Source organism: Lontra canadensis, unplaced genomic scaffold (genome assembly GCF_010015895.1).
Source record: "Lontra canadensis isolate GAN:19392208 unplaced genomic scaffold, GSC_riverotter_1.0 scaffold2, whole genome shotgun sequence".
In the NCBI taxonomy this organism is placed as follows: Eukaryota; Metazoa; Chordata; class Mammalia; order Carnivora; family Mustelidae; genus Lontra; species Lontra canadensis.
The window spans coordinates 25,526,472-25,544,255 of NW_022630996.1; the positions used below are offsets into that span (position 1 = coordinate 25,526,472).

The 17,784-nt window shown below is 39.3% G+C and overlaps 1 protein-coding gene across 10 annotated transcripts in view; it reads right to left on the bottom strand.

The window, feature by feature from the left end:
- Nucleotides 1–17,784, bottom strand: part of ST7 (suppression of tumorigenicity 7) — a 237,560-nt gene that overhangs the window by 100,771 nt on the left and 119,005 nt on the right. For all 10 annotated transcript variants that reach the window (XR_004384181.1, XM_032870768.1, XM_032870787.1 and 7 more), the window contains 2 exons: nt 17,673–17,755; nt 4,819–4,978 (listed from right to left, as the gene is read on the bottom strand). Coding sequence is in view for 9 of the 10 variants with exons in the window: in XM_032870768.1 (XP_032726659.1) it covers nt 4,819–4,978; nt 17,673–17,755 (243 nt within the window). In the remaining variant the exon portion in view is untranslated. The remainder of the gene's footprint in view (nt 1–4,818; nt 4,979–17,672; nt 17,756–17,784) is intronic.

Below are 17,784 nucleotides of genomic sequence, written 5' to 3' on the forward strand. Positions count from 1 at the left end.
AAGGCAGAGGCTTTAACCCACTGAGCCACCGAGGTGCCCCTAGTTATTCTTAAACAATCATTATGAGTAACAATATCCATTTTCTTTAAGTAGTTAAGCTTTAGCTGTTTTGATAACCTTTGAAATAATTGTTTTGAAAGAATTAGTAGTAAAGGCACAAAGGAACATATAGATAGCTTTCAACTCAACAAATATGTTATTCCCTCAGATTCTACAGAATGAGAATAGGTATAAAAAATCATGAATTTCAAGACCATTTTTATTGATCTGCTCTATTCAAGATCGTGTACTACTTTCTTCAAGTATTGCTAAGATGGTTAAATCTTTATCGGATCTCTCATACATTTCTCATTGATTATTTCTGACCTAAGTCAATCAGCTCAACCAAATACTGTGGAAACTGTGAAGTAAGTTTATTAAATAAATGTTCACCAGGGACTAAAACTGTTTTAGGCACTTTCACAATTCAACTGGAGATCAAATCTATACTAGAACATAAATTTTAGTAGCAAAAGATTTTAAAAGATGTAATAAGCACTGGCTAAAACAATCATTTCAACTCATGCATAGATGTGGCAAGGACAACTGAATTCCCCTAATTGAGATGATTAAAAAGCAACTCCAAAGCTCCTGGACATGTAGCAATTTGCAATTCTGCCAAGCGACATATTTGAAATGCAAGCACTGAAAGGCCTGGACATAAAAGTGAGTCATTGAGCTAATGAGTAAACCTCACTGAACCCAAAGCCCTATCTCCATGGAGCTGAGCCATCTTCCCCAGCATATTCACAGAGAAGTCAGTACATCTGGGGGACACTGCCTGATGATTGTCCTCTGACTTGTTATTTCTGAATGACTCATTTATTCCTCAATGTACTCTGTGAGGTAGATACTGTTGTTATTCCCGGGTATGGAAATTAAGATACCAAGGAAGGTAAGTGATTCAGCCAAGGTCAACCAAGTGATAGGGCCAAGATTAGGGCCACATCTGTCTGACCCCAGAGCCTGAGTTCTCCACCACCAGCAATTCCACCACTAAGCTGTTTCTAAGTAAGTTTGGCTAATATCACTTCTGAAATAATATAATGTATGGTAGTACAGGTTTTTTATGAAATTATTTATTTTACCAGTTTAGTAATTACATTAGTATTGTGTTTACAGACCTCACAGAGGATCTTGGCTAATTTTTTTAGTTGGGGCTTAAGACTTTGGATTCCAAAGTAAGACTACCTAGGTTACCAGCCATGTGACCTTGGACTGACCTTGGGCAGACAACTTATCCTCAACCATATAACAGAGATAGTAACAGTACCTGCTTCTTACATATGTACACATATATACTATGTAAATATATACGATATATATTAAGATTAAATGAGACTAAAATGAAATTATTTGAGACAAAGGCAAGTAACTATAACCAGAGTTTGTCTAAAGATCTAGTTCTCTGCAAGAGAACACTAAGTTATCTCAGAGCATTTGAACTTGACTTTGGCAAGGATACTTCTCATGTGATAAAGCACCCTGAACTTTTCCAAATATCTTGAAGGTGAATGCTGCCAACCCTTGTCTTCATGGCAACTTACTCAAGAACAGGGCAAATTATCAAACAGATGTTCCCATGAACCCAGATTCAAAATGTTACTGGTCCCTGAGAACCCCCTCCCTTCAGACAGGAAGAAGTTGCCCACGTTTTAAATCCCAGCACACCATCAGCTCATAAGCTGAGTTGAATTAAGAAATGGCAGTGAGAAACACAGTGACATGGCAAATACATCAGCAGGGTTTATGACGAAAAATGGTGGGTTAGCTCCCAAAAAAAGCAAAACAAGTAAAATGTTCATAAATATTAACCTAAGCCAATAAATATTAACCTAAAAACCTAAAATTTGGCTAGCTTAAGAAGCTGTATAGTTAACTACATTTCTTCTCTGATCCAGAGATAAAGATTACTACAGTTTTTAAAAGAGTCTGCACCCAGGCCAATTTGTACAGAAACAAACAAGGTATGAATAGCTCGCCTTGTGACAATCATAGTCCTCCCACTCCCCATAACCCCACCCAAATCATTCTTAAGCAGGTCAGGTCTTTCAACTTTCAACCAAAACAAATGACTCCTTAAGAGCTACATTATGGCTTTCAGATAAATCAAGTTTATAACTAATAATTTCAGGGTTTTTCTTTTATGTTTTTCAATTATTTTTTCTCAAATAAGCAATTAAACTGCCTCTGCCAATATCCATGGGATTTCTTAGCCATGTTGTATTTCATGTAAGATTCACCAAAGAACTGTCTTGTCATTCTCAAAGAAAATCAAAAGATTCACCCTTATGTTATTAAGGCAACAGCCATTGTATTATTATTAAGGGAATAGAAATTGTTAAACAAATTCCTCTTTTTAAGAAAATGTGCTATTAATTACCCTCAGCTTTGGACTTTCTTTTTCCTTTACTTAGATGAAACCAGACTATTTAATAGAAAGTGATTAAAAGTAAGATAAAAGACAGTATACTTCAATAATACTTTTCTTATTCAAAAATAAAAATTACCACAGAAAAAGAGAAGTGGAAAATAGTATTAGTCCCACTGAAACCATACTCACATACATGTCTGCTGAGCTAAGTCAGCCAAATTTTAGAAACCTAGCTGTCAATAAGAGGGCAGACTGAGCCCTAAATATACTTAGATAAGGTAATTTCCCCTTCGCTAAATGTAACTATTCAAACATTCTTATCAGATCAGATCATAAAATGCTAGATCGTAAATGCTGTACCTCTTATATAGGAAATGAACAGAAAAACTGTATGCATAGAGCAAATACTAGTGGAACCGAATTATAATAATATTCAAAAACTCAGTCTTGGGTAAAAATTCAGTACAAATAAAACTGGGAATTTCCATGATCATTATTTTTGAATATGTTTTTATAAGGGGCTGAGGTTCTCCCTTTTAAAACTGCCATAAAAGCACTAAGAATAGCATCAAGATTTATATAATACATAAGGCTTACTTCAAGTTAGCCATAAAGAGAAACAGCAAAATAATAGTGACAGTAAGAAGAACTCTTCATTGCATTAAGGAATGATATCAAGAAATTTAAATTGTGTAGAGAGAATTTTAATGAAAATAAAAATGTACTCACAATGAAGAATGAAGAAATAAGGCTGCTTTCCATTTCTAATCTGTTAACTTCCTACGATGTTTTATAGCACTCAAAGACTATAGTAACTCAAATCAGACAAGAGGTCTTCACGGCAGATGCAAACTGAGGGCAGTTATTCACCATGGCTTATGTGATGATGACTGAATGATGAAGACCGCCCCCCTTAGAATAATGTGCTACATTTGTTAGAATAGTGGTTAGTGTTTCACGTTGTTCAACTCTATTTTGTTTTTTGTTTGTTTGTTTGTTTTTCCACAAAATGGGTAAGTTCAAAGTCCCAGACAATTTGTTACCTGAGTGGTGCCATCTCTCGTACCCTTTAGGATGAAAAAAATGTGTACCTGCTGGTGCCCCCTGCCACTCTCAGATGGGTGGCAAAGGGTCTACTGAACAGGCACCAGATCAACAACAGAAATAAAATGTATGTGCAATGCTCCTTGATGCTTATTACCTGGTGAGATGGTTACGAAATGTGGACTGAAGCTGAGTTACTCTAGGAGAAAGAAAAAAAAAAAAAAAACAGATCTAATCTAGCTCTTCAGTTTCTTCTTCTTCATCCTTCAAGTACCAGAACTAGTGCCCTCCCCTTCAAGAAGCAAACTTCTTCCCCCAGTTTGGGTCAGGAACCCCTCCTTTGTTCTCCATAGTATTGTATGTTCCCCTCATGTAATCACAGCACTCACCGCTGTGTTTCCTTCAGTAGATGGGAGAGTTCCATGAGGACAAGAACTTTGGCTTTTTTTTTTCAATCATAATAATCAAAAGAACCTGTATTCATATTAGGGACGTAGGAAATGTTTACTGACCTGATAAAGAGACCAAGCTAAGAGACCATATTCTTCCCTCTTCTTTTATGAATGGAGAAATTACAGGCCTTGCATGCACTCATTTGTTCACTCACTGAGTTTCAATGATGGAGCAGACATTCTGCAAAATGCTAGAAATACTGCCATAAAGCAGCTGAAACATCATAGTGTGATTTGATAAATGTTACTAAAGATAAAAATGCTACAAGTCGACAAAGGTGGAGAGATATTGTACAGCCTATCAGAGAAGCCTTCCCATGAAGTAACACTGGAGCTGGGTTATGAAAAACGGGCAAACACACCAGAGAGGGAGACCGACTTCTAGGAAAAGGGTCATGAGAAAACACAGCATGTTTAAGAAATGAAAAGGAGAGGGACAGGACTGCGACTGAAGCCATAGCTGGCAAGAAAGGTGAAAGTACCTTATGCTGTGCTAAGGAGTCTGGGCTTTATCTTCAGCAAGGCAGCTTTTTAAGCAAAGGGGTGACATGATTACATCTAGTTAGACAGAAGGTTCTGCTGTTATCATGAAAGAGAATGGAAACATTCAGTAAAGTCCTAGAAACTAGGGACAAGGAGGCCAGAGACTCAGGCTAGAAATACTGACCTAAGTAAATGATCCTTAGCTAAACCAAAATGGAGAGAAAATAAAATTAAACAAAATAAATATTTCCTTTCCTTGTGATGCTTCTATTCTATTTCCCTGGTAGAAGCTGTCAACACCTTGGGAAAATAAACAGCATTCTTCTCCGGAGACTAATATTTAAGTAACAACTTATTACAGTCTTATAGTCATAATAATTTAGTAAAAATAAATAAATCATGTTCAAACTGAAGGACTTTCCGTACCTGAGACACTTTGCCTGTTGGAATCTGAGTCCCCATTGCTGGAGTTAGAATTGTTGGAGGAGTTGTTGTCAACCCCTCCCAGGAGGGGGCGCAAGTGGCTTACTGAGACTTGTTCAATGAATGACGTTCCATACTTGCGAAAATACCACCATTCAAATATCTAGAATAGAAAGACAGTAAGAGTGATTATGGTCCTTGTTACTGTTCATGATTTTTGTGCACATGCCCAAGAAATATACTGCATTTACTAGTTACATCCACCTTAAATACTTAATTTTTACTCCAAAAATTCTGCTTAATTTATTCTAAAAATTACAGAGTTTAATAAAATTAGAACACCAATTACATTTTAAATTCTCAATGTAGTTTCCTCCACTTGATGCTAGTCATGGATAAAAGAACACTGTTAAGAGCTGCTCAGTATCGTTTTCCTCCAAATTTACATACTATTCTAACAAAATCACCATGGCAGAAAGACAACTCCAGAAATGTCTACAAATAAGCAAGTTTTAGAAGTATGGCTTATGAAATATTCCAAGTCTTGGCACCTTACATTCTATTAAAGACATACCTGCATAAAAATTTTAAGATAGCAAAATTTTAAGATAGCAAAATTTTACTTTTATTTTAAAAACAAGCATTTCCTTAGAGAAATGCTGGTTTTACAGAAAGAATGGAAGGCATCCCATTTCTTGTATGGATAGTACTCAACTACTGAGAGACTTAGCAATGTCCCACCTGCTAAGAAGTGCTTTATAAACGTAAGCATCTGTTGAACACCATTAAGGTTTCCTAGTTCACCAGCTTACCAATTATTATATACCATGCATTGCAAAGGAGAAAAGAGGTAACTTTCATTAATAAAAGGAAAGAAGCAGTAACACTCATATGACTAGGCTGCAATCATGACTTCTAAGCACTGGGAAAACAAGCTACCTCCCCTAAGCCTACTTCCCTAGGTCCCTCCAGGGAACACTTTCCCACTACTGTTCAAAGCTGCTCTCTCCCACATTCTTTCTTCTCTTCCTTGCCTTATTTGGGATTTGTTCCTTAAGCAGCCACAAATCATCACACAGAAGAAATTTAAGAATCAGCTATATCCCAGAGTCTCATAGGATTAACTATACCATATTTTTATAATATAATACAGAGTGTGGTACTAACATAGAATTAATTACCTTTATGCTTACCTATTTTTTAATGTATTTTTTAAAGATTTTATTTATTTATTTAACAGACAAAGATCACAAGTAGGCAGAGAAGCAGGCAGAGAGAGAGGAGGAAGCAGGCTCCCTGCTGAGCAGAGAGCCCGATGCTGCGGGCTAGATCCCAGGACCCTGGGATCATGATCTGAGTCAAAGGCAGAGGCTTTAACCCACTGAGCCACCCAGGTGCCCCTCTTTTTTTTTTTTATTAACATATAATATATTATTTGTTTCACGGGTGCAGGTCTGTGACATATGCAGTCATACACAATTCACAGTGGTCACCATAGCACATACCCAACCCAATGCCCATCACCCAGGCAACCCCATCCCTCCAAACCCCCTCCCCTGCAGCAACTCTCAGTTTGTTTCTTGAGATTTAGAGTCTCTTATGGTTTGTCTCCCTCTTTGGTTTTGTCGTGTTTCATTTTTTTCCTCTCTTCCCCTATGATCCCCTGCCTTGTTCCTCAAATTTCACATTATCAGTGAGATCATATGATAACTGTCTTTCTCTGATTGACTTATTTCGCTTAACACAATACCCTCTAGTTCCATCCATGTCACTGAAAATGGCAATATTTTGTTTTGTGGGGTTTTTTTTTAAGATTTTATTTATTTGACAGACAGAGATTACAAGTAGGCAGAGAGGGGAGGTAGGGGGGAGCAGGCTCCCCACTGAGTAGAGAGCCCGATGCGGGGCTTAATCCCAGGACCTTGAGATCATGACCTGAACTGAAGGCAGAGGCTTTAACCCACTAAGCCACCCAGGCGCCCCTGTTTTTTTGTTTTTTTTGATGGCTTATGATTACGTATTTCATAAAAACAAGATTTTGTTACCTACTCTGGATTGGACTTTGGGCTATTACTTAAAAATCAATGTTTTCTCTTTTCCACTCTACCAAACAAACAAAACACCTTTTAAGACAAAAAGAACATCTATAAATGACTAAAAGGAGACATCAATCAAACCAAATGTTTCCAATTCTATGACAACTCTAATTTAATTCCAAAAAGTTTCCCCTCTGACTATATAAATTTTCACATGTTAAGTCATTCCAGTAACTTCAGTGGGCAGACATGGAAGAGAATATGTATGAAAGCTAAGAAGGTACAGAACTAGTCTATAACATGTGGAATGCTAGGAATAAGAGATCTTGCTTGAAGGAACAAAGCTAAGAATGGTAAGTTGACAAACCATGAATCCAAGGAGTCTGTTACCTCAGGCAAGTTATTTCACCTATTTGAACAGCAGTTTCTGCAACTGTAAAGTAGAAATCATATTCATTCTTTTTCTTCAAGGGTCCTCCATTTTCACACCCATGTAAAACACCTAGTTTCAATTCCCATGTAAAATCCCCAGTTCAGTACCCATTGCATGTTTGGTTCTCAAAAGTAATAGCAAAGCTACCATTTATTATATTGATAATGTACATACCTTCCCTGCACGGGACACCTGACATACTGATGCCCTCCGCTGTCACTAGTCTATGATTCAGGCTAGAACAGCATCTTCTTGTCTGTTACTAAGTTGTCAGCTGAAAGCCCGAGAAATCATTGTGAAAAAGGGTACTGCTCATCATTCAGTTCTGACCGCTCAACAAAGCCCTTAAGAGGTCTGTGGCTTCGCCTTTATTAGAAGACAAGGAAGGCTCCAAGCAACCCAAGAACACTGGGCACAGAACTGGCAATGGCTCTCAATCACTGTGGTGGAGAGCTTTTGTTACCCTAAGCTTTTGCTCTGCTTTCTATATTATGCTGCTGGGCACCTGCCAGGACTTCATTCACTTCAGTCACATGCAGGAAGTGCTCCACACCAGGCAAGAGCTGTGCTCCAGGGTTATATAAAATGCACATGTGGCCCCTGATACCACGAGTCCATGCCACAGACCACAACGCCTCTCACAGCTTCCTCCTGATATAGCCTATACCCATCACAACACACACACACACACATGCACACACCTTGGGACTCCAGATTTCTCAGTTTCTGCAGAAGAAATCACACAATGTCAGTACTAAAAGGGACATTAAAGGACCATGCACAATCTCCATTTACAGAATGAGGAATGACCAAAGTCACACAGCAAATTAAGTAGCTGCTCAGACTAAAGTCCCAGATCTCCCCAGGGCTCTGCAACAAGACATCTTTTGGTAACTCTGTTGCATACTGAAACACAGACAGATGTAGCCTATCATCTTCCTTTTCAAACCTTTATATCCTACTGCCTTTCATCAACTCTACTGTCCCTTTGCCTTCTCAGCTATCAAAACCAATCCAGAAGTAGTCTATCAAGTGGGACTGGATAATTCATCCTAAATAATTCATATTAATGAGGTATTTGCATGATCATAGGAGACAGAGCTTCCATCCAGGATTTCTAATGCAGGATCAACAGGTCTCAGTAAAGACCGGCTTATTCATGCAGCTCTTTGGCGGGCAAGGGGGAAGTCTTCTCAGGCCTGTCTTTTTCACAGCAGCAGATGCCTTCTTACCTATCATGGTCTTTCTTTGTACTATACAAATGTCCCCAGTACCCTAGGGCAGAGACTCTAATACCTGTTGAAGGAACAACTTGTAAAAGAAAGTAGGGAAGGACTTGAAGCCTTCTTAAACCTCAAACTAAGTCTTCTAATTTGGGGTTAGCAAAATAATTCGCCCCTTATCCCGAAACATGACAGGCTTGGGCCAGAACCTCACAGGATTTTTAAATAGCTGCACACATCCAAATGGGCAGATGGTGTTATTTAACACACACATATTTGGTGTCACTTTGAATTCTTCTCCCTGGTGCATAACCAACAATTCTTCTCCCTGGTGCATAACCAAAGCTCTCATAAACAAATTTAGATTTTAAAATTAGTCCTTGGACATGCTAGTAGCTTAGTGGGCTTTGCCTCAGTGGAATAAAACAGGTTTTAATCTGACAACCATAGAATTAAAATATAAATTTACTATCTCAAGTCTTAAATGCATAATCCCTCTAGTGGTTTTTTTTCCAACTCATGCTTCAAGATTATACAGATCAAGTAAGATGAGAACTAAAAATCATCCATTTGATGTGGCATTTAGGAAATCAACACTTGCCCTCCCATCTAGCCGGGTTCAAAACTCACATACATTTTATGATAGCCAAGTTGTGTGACCTTGTTTGGGTCTCTTGATTCTCTGGGGCTCAATTATCTGATACACAAAATAATGTCACAGTAAGCCCTCAGTTAATGTTGTATGGATACCCAGATGAATGATTACAAGACTGGATGGATGGATAGTTGGATAATTAAATGGATGGATGACAAGGGCTGGCCCAATGTTTTAATGGAAGATAGTCTAAATCAACAGCAGGATCAATGAAAGTTCTGTTCTTTTTATTTGTTGTTTTTTAAAAAAGATAGACTTATACAAATTTGTGGAAGGGTAAAGAAGCTAGTGAAAAGAGAGACATTAAAGATACAAAAGAGTACAAATGACCAAGAGGCATGATGCCAAGAGCCCAGAAAGCATACCCACCCCACCCTCAAAAGGTAACCTACCATTTCTTGTCCTGAGACAGGAAGAAAAGGAAGGATGAATGATGAATAGAGGGGAACATTCTATTTTGGAAAATAGGGTGTGATATGAGCTGTTACACCAGTAAGAAGGCAACAAAGGGACAAAGTGGGTGACACTAATCTCAGTGGAGACGACGGTAAGGCTTGTCTTCTGAGAATAAGGAAAGTAGGAATGGAATTGCAAATGTGAGAGTCGAAGTAGTAATTTGGATCTACATCTTGCAGGACAGAAGGACCAAAAACTATACTCAAGACCCATATCATATTTAAAAATTTGTCAAGTACCCCATTAGCAATGCTTTGTGACCCCTTCCATACTATTTGGCAGAAATAGAGAGAATGACCAAAAAGCACTGGGATTAGGGGTAGAGATCCAGGTTTAGAGCTGACCTAAAGTACAACTCTCCCACAGGGAAGGAACAAAAATCTGGCAAAGGGATAAACAAACAAGACCCTTCCACCTACCCTGCAAACCTAAAAGCTGAGTCTTTCCTGAAGATGGCTAGATTCTTCCTTAGCCAATAAGCCCTCTTCTTCCTGAACTGCATGTTCCATATATAAAACACTTCTTGTGAATCAGGGACTTCCCTATACCCTATACTTAAAGATGCTTCAAGATTCCCATATAGCAGCACCTTAGTAATTCCATACCAATTCCATTAAATCCACAAGAAATACAAGGAAGTCTCAGCCTGAAATTGGCTAAGTGCTTCTTAACAATTAAGTAGGTAATAATATCACAGGAGCATAGATACAGTGATATTGGAGATTAAAAAGGGAAACATGAAACTTTCACGCAGTCTGCTCCCAAATAGAAAAAACTGCAAAATTGACACCTGTTCTAAGTCTTTAGAAATATATCTGGTGGTAAACAGTTTTTTGGCAAAAGGGGGTCTTCTGTGCTTAAATGAGATATCAAGGCAGTGGCATGGACTACATAAATATTCATAATCTTCTTAGTTTCTTGTTAGAATTCCCAAATACATCCTTGTCTCTGCACCTAGTGACCCTTCCAAAGGGTCTGGTGAGTCTGGTGAGTCTGCCCCCACCCCAAACCCAACTCCACATGACAGACTGTCTTTCCCTTCTGGTTCCTGTGATGTTTTGTTTAGGAATACTGGCGTGCTATAGAAGGGGTCTTAGCTTCCCACTTCCTTGGTCTCAGTCAGTCCCTCCTCGGTCGTGTGCCCCTAAACAATGGAGGGGGGCTGTGTGAAGAACTGGTGTTCATGCCTTTCACTCGTTTTCCTGGCCACCTATCACCCAAATTTTAAGAAAAGAGAGAAGATAGAAAAGTGAGGTTTTCTTCAAGGTCAATAGTCAATGATCCATCTCCACCTCCATGTCTGTATGTTCACAGGATGAGATTTACCACTGTAGCGTTAATGAGTATGGCCTGGAGAGGAGGGTCACCCTCCCAGGGGAAGATCAGGAATCGTACTGACATGGGGAGAAGCCATCCTGCACTGTGGGCCTCGGGCCCTGCCAGCTCATGCTGTGAGGCCGCTATCCTCGTGGTCCCTCTCCTGGAGATTCAGATTCAGATTCAGTTGGTCTGGAGTGGTGGTTGGATCCATCGCGTTAAACAAGCTCCCCAGATCATTCTGACACAATCAGTTCATTCGTTCACTCCCTGGATCTCTGTGCTTTCAACAAATATTTTATGAAAGTCTACCCAGGCATTATATTATTGTATACAAAAAACAGATATGGTCCCAGTCTCCGTGAAGCTTCCATTACACAGAGGACAAAGGCCATAAATGATAACACAAATAAAACATAATTATAAATTGTGGTAAGTATCCACGGTCAATTGGATAAAGAAAAAAATGTCTCCTCCAGGGAAGGGTGTAGTGCCCATCCTTCTCTCTCTTTTCTCTTTTTTCTTTTTCTTTTCTTTTTCCTTCTTTCCTTCTACCCCCTTTCTTACCTCCCTGACCAATTTCTGTGGATCTATTAAAATAAAAACGTCAACTGTTAGATACTACTGCTACCCACTTCCTTGATCAACACCATTATGAGAGGCAGAATGATACTATGCCAAGGCAGCAGAAATTTAACTTCCAGTCCTCACTCCACCCTTACCTACTAGGGTAACCTGAGCAAGTCACACGCTTTCCGGATGCCTAATCTTTAAGTCTTTACTGGTTTAAACTCGATGGCTTCTGAGGGTTCTTTTCCCCAGCCCTGCAAGTACATGATTTCCAAACATCTCAAATTGTGCTCAAATCTAAACTGATAAAGCCAAAGCGCAGTTTTGTCCCTTTATCTGCTATGCTCACACTCACCTTCTTCACTTCTGCATGTCTAATCATTCATCTGATCCACTCAAATACTCCTGTCTACAGTCAGAGCCTGACAGACACATGTCTACTCTCTGGCCTGGCACTTTGCTTGGTCTCCTGTGGAAAATCACTAATTTTTATGGTGACCCCAAGAAGCTGTAATCTGATAAAGTTGAATGAGCCTCAGTTTCCTCTAATCATCTACAGGCTCCCCTACCATGTGATCCCCACAGCATCTCTCCTTCTTTATTCTATAGACAAGAGATAACTTGTTTCATAAATCAACACATTCTGACATTTATATGGAGCTTCCCACACCCTAAGAGCCCTTCCAGTCAAGTTTCCCTAAGTCTTTTTTGACTCGTACCTCCAGAATCACCATCATTAGGGTGATCCACACATCTGTCAATTAAAGTGCTATCTCAAGTGAAAGTCAAGTTCTTTGGAGGGATACAGAAAAGTTGAAAGGATCCCTAACAATCTTCCAGTCCCACTTCCTTACTTTTGAACAGGAAGGGATGGAGGACATGATCAAAGAGATCCATATTCAAATTTTACCATTTCTCTACTATATAACTTTGGTCAAATTATTTAATGCTTGTGTCTGTTTATACTCAGCAGCATAAAGCCACTGCTATATCTACCACTTAGAATTTTAAAGAGAATTAAATGAAGTAATATATGCAAAGTACTTAATATCTGGCATAGAGAAGGGCCTCAATAAATGGACCTTTTGATACAACTTATTCCTAATTTCATCTCTTCTACACTTTGCCAAAAACATAATTTTTTACATGCAATCTATGAGCTAAGTCTTTTATTTACTATTCTAATTTCCTCCCTCTTTAGTTCTTGATTCTCACTTTTTAAAATTATGCCTTAGATGCCTCTTTTTATATCTATTTAATATATGTGTAAAATGTAGGTGTAAAAGCATGTCTACATCCATGTTAATGGGGAATCTATGTATAAATGTCCATATAAGATACAGCATTTTCTCCGTTCTACCAGCATTTCGAAAAAATTAAGGGGAGCATTTTCTCCACATAACCACCTTCCCACTCTCAAAAATAAAAAGAAAACCCAGAAATCTTCTCCATTGAAATGAACATTATTCTGAGAGGCTACTTTAAACAGACTGGGCATGTCCTTGCTAAAGCAACTAAAAGACTAAATTGGTTGGTTTGGACTGTGACGACAGGTGCAGTTCCTGTGGCTGGAACTGGACTGAGATCGGTAGCCTTGTGCCAAGAGGCCAAGAGGGCAGGGGGCCTCTTGGAGTTGAGCAAGGGAGAAAGCTGGCTGGATGAGTATATGGGCGCAAGACCAAAAGGGAAGAGTGAAAGGTAAGTGGTGTAACCAAATTCTTTGCTGGCTTTCAACCTGCAAAATTAAGAAGAAGCAGTGATGTCTAGTAAAATACACATCAATTAGTACTCATCTATTTTTAAACACATTAGTGTAAAAGACAGTAGCATTTGCCAAATACATTTTACTTGTATGTATATTTGTTCAGTTAGATGACTTTTTCAGGGTGTTTTTATTTACCCCTCTTCTCTTAAGACAACACACTGCATGAGAATTTCCGTCTCCAGCATAGGAATCCTGAGGTCCCCAAACAACCACTTCCCCAGAGGCATCCCTGTACTTTCAGTGTTCACTGCTTGGCTCTCCGTCCATCACTCAGGGGAGAGTAGTTAGGTAATTGTCTCTCTGTGCCAGCAAACAAACCACTAAGGACCTGATCCTTTACCTCAGTGCTGCCTCTCATGAATGCACTTGGCAGAAAAGAACAGTGGCTGAATAGAAACCTCAACCCTGGGTACATTTCAAGGGCTACCAAAGCTAAGTCCCCAAAGGCAGGACAACACCAATGCCCATAATCTCTCAAGCAGGAGGCTAAAGCTATCTAGAACTATTCTTGCATCGTAGTGATTTTGCCCTCAGTACGGACCATGCATTTTTGAGCAAGGCCTTCCAAAATCTTCAAACATCATGGGTTTTCCGAAGCTCAAAGTTTCACATCAAGCACAGCCAGTGCCTCCTGAGAAGGCTGGAGGACAGATGCCACCTGAGACGCTCCGCACTGCCTGTCTGGTTTCAGCAGCTGCCCCCGCCCCAAACACAGGAGAGGAGGTCCGGCGGAGGGGGTCGCGCTCTGCTGAAATCCCTTCATTTGGAGAACAAGAAAAGTAGGCAGGTGGGATTTCACCTCCCTGAGTTGGAAGGTAAAAGGATTGCTGGGTCTAGCTTACCAGAGAAGAAGGAAATCACCCACATTCTGGCAATTTATAGCCTAGCGAACCCACACCAAGATAAAATCCAGACCTGCCATTTGTCCAGCAAGCTAGGAAAATAGCTGAGAACTTAACCAGAAGGTGATGAAATGAGTGACAGCCTGCCTGGGATGAACTCCTGCTTTTCACTATTTGCCAGAGATGTGACCTAAGGCCCGTTACTCACTTTCCTATGCTACCTATTCAGCCTATCCATTACTAAAATGGAAACAAGGCTGGCAATGACCTCCTCCTACTGTTGTGACGAGTAAATGAATTAGCATGTAAAGTGCTTAGATCAGTGCCTGGCACACAGTAAGCACCATCTAAGTGGGTAAACCATTCTTAAGTAAACACCCTTGAGGGAGGAATACACAAACAAAAAGCTATTTTCTGCATACAGAGTTACTGATTTTTAGCATGAAATTGTTATTCAGATTGCACCTAAAAGTTCACTTTCTTTGGTTTATTTAATCAAAAAATATTTCAAAGCTATTTTAGGAAGAAAATACTAAAATGTTATTTTAAATGTAAATAATTATTAGATGAGGACTTGAAATACCCTCTCCTCTCCCCACAAAAATATACATGCTAAAAGGCTGCCATGTTTTCAGCACATCCTCATTAATCATTTATCAAGCATTTGAAATCATTTTCTAAGTTTGAAGTTTTTCAGTCCATCAAAGAATATCAAGGTGGGAACCTGAGGACATGGGTTCTAGGCCTGACTTTGCCACAAACTAACATGCGCTTAAGCAAATCACCTTAGAGCTTTGTGAACAACTCTTTCTAGTATCCCTATTTTTCACATGTCCCCACAGAACAGAGAACACTTAGAGACAATGATGGGTATGCAGATCTGCATATGATGGGTATGCAGATCTGCATATAAGAGGCAATAACGTACAAATTACTATACACACCTTATTTCAACCGATATCAAGGAGAAGTTTTAATATGCTTCCCTTTACCTTGGCTTGGTCTCTGTGCAGTATTGGGCTTTCTATGCAGATTTCCATTTATAAAACATCTTGGAGTGGTTTTTACTCATGTTCTTCACATTTCTGTCCCAGTAATATCAACTTCAAACACTTCCTCCCTTGGGTACAGCAACCCAGGTGATACAGCAGAGCAAGATTAACCTGAATATGCTTTGACCACAAAAAGAAATGCTCCCAAACTACCACCATTCCTTTAAGCTATTTACAGGTTTCTGCCCTGCATACATTGCTCTACCCTACGAGCTCAAGCCTCTGAAACCCTCCACTGCTCTAGGTTCGTATATGTATTTGTTCCATTTATATGCCCTTCTTCCCTAAAACTTGTGTTTTTCTAGTGCTCTTCTCTTATCAACTCTGTCGTATCTTTTTTATCCTTATCTCTATAAAAATTAGTAATTAGTAATCACAGCATTATGTGTAGGCAAAAAAAAAAAAATTAAAACTTTCTCCTTAAAGGTCACTTAATTATACTAGCGTGATTACAGTGAATTAGATGGTACCCATGTAAGGTCACTTAAATTAAAAAAGCAAACATCTACTTCAGGTGTTATGCTTTATCACACTTATAATTATTTAGAACATAAACTAATGGAGCCATAGAGATGATTATTGTTGCTTTTGCCTACTTGGAATTTTTGAAAGAAAGGAATAGGGAAATGGGGGTGCCTGGGTGGCTCAGTTGGTTAAGCGTCTGCCTTCAGCTCAGGTCATGATCTCAGGGTTCTAGGATTGAGCCCCACGTCAAGCTCCCTGCTCAGTCAGGAGCCTGCTTCTCCCTCTCCTTCTGCCATTGCCTCTGCATGTGCTCTCCCTCTGTCAAAGAAATAGGGAAATGTAAATTTTGGAGGAAAAGAAGATAAAGGGAAGAAAAGCTTATAATGGCCAGGTCCACCTCAATACATTTAAAGAAACTGGGCTAACCACAATGAGATAGCACCGCAAACCAATCAGAATGGGTAAAATCAACAACTCAGTAAACAACAAATGTTGGCAAGGACACAATAAAAGGGGAGCCCTCTTACACTGTTGGTGGGAATGCAAACTGGTGCGGCCATGCTGGAGAAAAGTATGGAGGTTCCTCAAAAAGTTAAAAATAGAACAACCTACGACCCAACAATTGCACTACTAGGTACTTACCTAAAGATACAAATACACATATTCGAAGGGGCGCGTGTGTGGAGGCCAAGAAAAATTAAGGCCATCCCACCTCAGGTTTAGCCTTAGCATAAGTATAATAGCCATCTTGCCTCCGACATGCATCTCAGACCCCTGTGCCCAATGGCTGAACTTTCCCCTACTTTACTTTAGTTCTAAGGACCCCCACCCTGCTTTAGTAACAGGAAGCCCCACCCTGCTTTAGTTCCAGAGACCCCACCCTGCTTTAGTAATAGGAAGCCCCACCCTGCTTTAATAACAGGAACACATAAATACCCCTGCCTTAACTAAGCTCGGGGTCCAAGTCCCTACTCCGCTGTGTCGGGTATACGTGGGCCCAAGCTTAAGCTTGTCGAATAAACCCTTGTGTGATTGCATCGGTTTTGGTTCCTTGGTGGTCTCTCAGACATGAAAACTCAGGCAAAACAGCATGCACCCCAGTGTTTATAGCAGCACTATCCACAATAGCCAAACTATGGAAAGAGACCAGATGTCTATAAGTGGACAAATGGATAAAGAAGATATGGTATGTATCTACAACAGAATATTACCCATCAAAAAGAATGAAACCTTACTATTTTCTATGGTGCAGATGGAACTACGCTAAGCAAAATAAGTCAGTCAGAGAAAGACGAATACCCCATGATTTCACTCATGTGGAATTTAAGAAACAAAACTGATGAACACAGGGGAAGGGAAGGAAAAATAAGACAAAAACAGAGAAAGAGGCAAACCATAAGAGACTCTTAACTATACAGAACAAACTAAGGGTTGCTGGAAGGGAGGGGAGAGGATGGGGTAATTGGGTGATGAGCATTAAGGAGGGCACTTGACTTAATGAGCACTGGGTATTATGTGCAACTGCTGAATCACTAAATTCTACCCCTGAAACTGACAATACACTGTTTGTTAACTAACTTGAATGTAAATAAAATCTAATAAATAAATAAATAAATAAATAAATAAATAAAAATAAAGAAACTGGGCTGTATTTCTACTGATCTTGATTACGGTCAATAATCCATTTTAAAAAGAATCATGAAAAGCATTTTTAGCTGAACTGGTTCACATGTATTTTACAGTATCTCAGACACTAGAATTTGACACAGAATTGTCTTCCTTTATCTTCCATTTTCTTTATATTTTGTTTTTCCCCTTCAACAAAAGTAATATAAGACTATCTAAATTTTTAAAAAAATATTTTAGATATATGCAACCTGGGCAATGGAAGTCCTCTATTGTCCAACCACCCAACATACACACACATGCAAGATGAATCACCATAAGCTACTGGGTATATATTCTTCCAGAATTATTTCCTGTACATATACTAACATGTTAGTAATCAGCATGCTTTTAGATAGGAAGGATTCTACCACTTACCAAAATGAGCCCTGATATTAGTGAGGAAGTGCCTGTCAGGGCCACGTAGAACTTCGGTGTTAATGTGTTCAAAAACATGCTCACTGAAAAAAAAAGAGAAGGAGAAGAATAA